Consider the following 2404-nt stretch of genomic DNA (forward strand, 5'->3'; position numbering starts at 1 on the left):
AGGGCTGCAGAGGGCGCGGCGTCATGAACCTGCGCCTGTCCCGGACTCAGGGGACCCTGCTGCCCTCCACAGACCCGGGTGGGGCGACGGACCCCGCTACGCGGCGCACCCGGCTGAGGAGCTTGGGACATATGGCCAGCCACACCACTGATTTTTTTTCTTTTTTAACTGCACCGGGGATCCAACTCGGGTCCCGGTCCTTGCGCTTCCGTGGCAGGCGGCAGAACCACTCAGCTAAATCCCCGGCCCGCACAAATTTCTTAAAATACAAAAAACATGGATTCTAAAAACTGATAAATGAGAGCCGGGGATTTAGCTCAGTGGCACCTCGCCTGCCTCGCAAGCGCAAGGTCCTGAGTTGGATCCCAAAACAAACAAACAAACAAAACACACCCTGATAAATGGACTTCGAAATTTAACACTTGTATTCATCCAAAAGGAGGATGAAGAAAATAGATGGTAAGGGGAAGAAACAGTCCCAGTGTAGGTACCTGACAAAGGACTTGTACCCTGCAACTCGGTAATAAAGGGTCAAACAGCCCAAACCCAAAATGGGTATTTCGAAAAGAAGATAAACGTTACTAGGCATACGAGAAATGCTCATCCAATATCATTTGTTGCGAGGAAAAGCAAATTAAAACCTTAGCTCCTACTGCCATACAAAGGAGCAGGGCTGGCTTTTTTCTAAATGATAGAGATTTATTCCTTAGAGCTCCAGAGGCCGGGAAATCCAGGGTCTGTTCTCAAAGACGGCACCACAGTGTCCTGCTGTGGTCGAAGGGAACTGAAGGGCATAAAAGGTGACCGCGGCCCTCAGAGATGGACCGGGCCGCGGCCTCCCGCGGCGCCTGTGCAAGGGCAGGAGTCCTGTCAGGGGCCACCACCGTTATGGTGGCGAAGCGGCCTCCACGCTCACCTGGGTTTCCTCCTCTGGAAAGAAAAACAGCCTAATTCAGACGCCAGCGCACAGTAAGGGAGCTGGGCCGCAAGAGGGCGCTGCAGCCGGGGCGCATGTGGCTCCTCAGAGCTTTGCGCGCCCAGGGCTCCCGCTTGGGCTGGTCCAGAGGTACCACCAGTACCAGCAACGGCACCAGCAGTATCGCTATTACACGAAGTACCAAAATCTGCAAATGCAAAGTCCTGAGTTGAATCCCCGGTACTGTTTTTTTTTTTTTTTAAGTTCTAAAATTAGCCCAGAAGGAGGGAAAATGTGAGCTGGCCAATTTGGACAGAGTACAGCTGTCAAGAGCCCCAGGCAGGGGTAGTTAACGGCCCAAACCTCCACAGGTGTAAAGAACACTTATCTATGGCTCTTCTAGGGCATTAAAATAAAAAGAAAGCTCCATATCCTTTCCATGCTACAATTTTGAAAAAGTTGAGAGTTGATAGTAAAAACTTTTTTAAAAAAGAGGAAGAATCCTTACAGACTAGGTTTGTTTATAAATATTGATATAAAAATCCTGAAAACTTTTATTAGCTACATTTTCACCAAGGATACCAAGAGAATAATAATATACCATGATCAGGTTGAATGTATTCTAAAGTGGTTTAATGTTCGGAATTATGTGGCTTACTCCAAATAAAACAATTTCTTAATAGGATAAAAGTACTATTTTTATATTATTATATCCATAGATACTATAAAGCACCCATACATGATTTTCTAAAATAAATGTCAAAAAGGAAATTGCACAACGGTTAATCATAGAGTTGCCTTATAGAACAGCAAGTTCACTCCTAGGTATCTGCCCAGGATAAATTAGAAATATGTCCCCATAAAAGCATGCCCTCGTCAGGAGGGCCTCACCCACCTGGATTGAGCACATGGTGAAATCAGCTGGTCACGTGTTGCCTGATGCCATTTATATGAAAAAACCCAGAACAGGCAACTCCAGAGTCAGAAAAGTAATGCTCCTGGGTGTCTCCATGATGATGGATTTTCAAGATGAAGAAAATGTCCTAAAATGTGATTACAATGATGGTTGTAAAACTGTGAATATATTTTAAAACTTGAGATGCACTCAGCAAATGAATGAATTTTATGGTATGTAGGTTATCTCTCAATAAAGTTGCTCTTTAAAAAAAATGTTTAAAGCCTCCAAATAAAAGGCAGAGATTGCCGGGCGTGGTGGCACACGCCTGTAATCCCAGCACTGGGGAGGCTGAGGCAGGAGGATTGCTGTGAGTTTGAGACCAGCCCGGGCTACATAGTGAGTTCCAGGTCAGTCTCAACTACGTAATGAGAGCCTGTCTCAAAAAACAAAAACAATAAAAAACAACAAAAACAAAACAAAAAGGCAGAGATTGTCAAACAGTTAAAAGAGCAAGACTTGCCCGTGTGTTCTCTGGAAGAAGAAACTCACCTGCCCAACACAACCCACCCTGGGTTCCACCTGGCACTGAA

At 45.7% G+C, this 2404-nt stretch overlaps 1 protein-coding gene across 1 annotated transcript in view; it reads left to right on the plus strand.

Annotated features, from left to right (window-relative positions):
* The first annotated feature begins 23 nt into the window (after positions 1–23).
* The window catches only part of Cd300lg (CD300 molecule like family member g), a 14216-nt gene continuing 11835 nt past the window's right edge, over positions 24–2404 (plus strand). Inside the window, exon 1 of the mRNA XM_033763140.1 lies at positions 24–78. Coding sequence (XP_033619031.1) covers positions 24–78 — 55 coding nt within the window. The remainder of the gene's footprint in view (positions 79–2404) is intronic.

This window comes from Fukomys damarensis, unplaced genomic scaffold (assembly GCF_012274545.1).
Source record: "Fukomys damarensis isolate Sample0158 unplaced genomic scaffold, DMR_v1.0_HiC HiC_scaffold_13, whole genome shotgun sequence".
Lineage (NCBI taxonomy): Eukaryota > Metazoa > Chordata > Mammalia > Rodentia > Bathyergidae > Fukomys > Fukomys damarensis.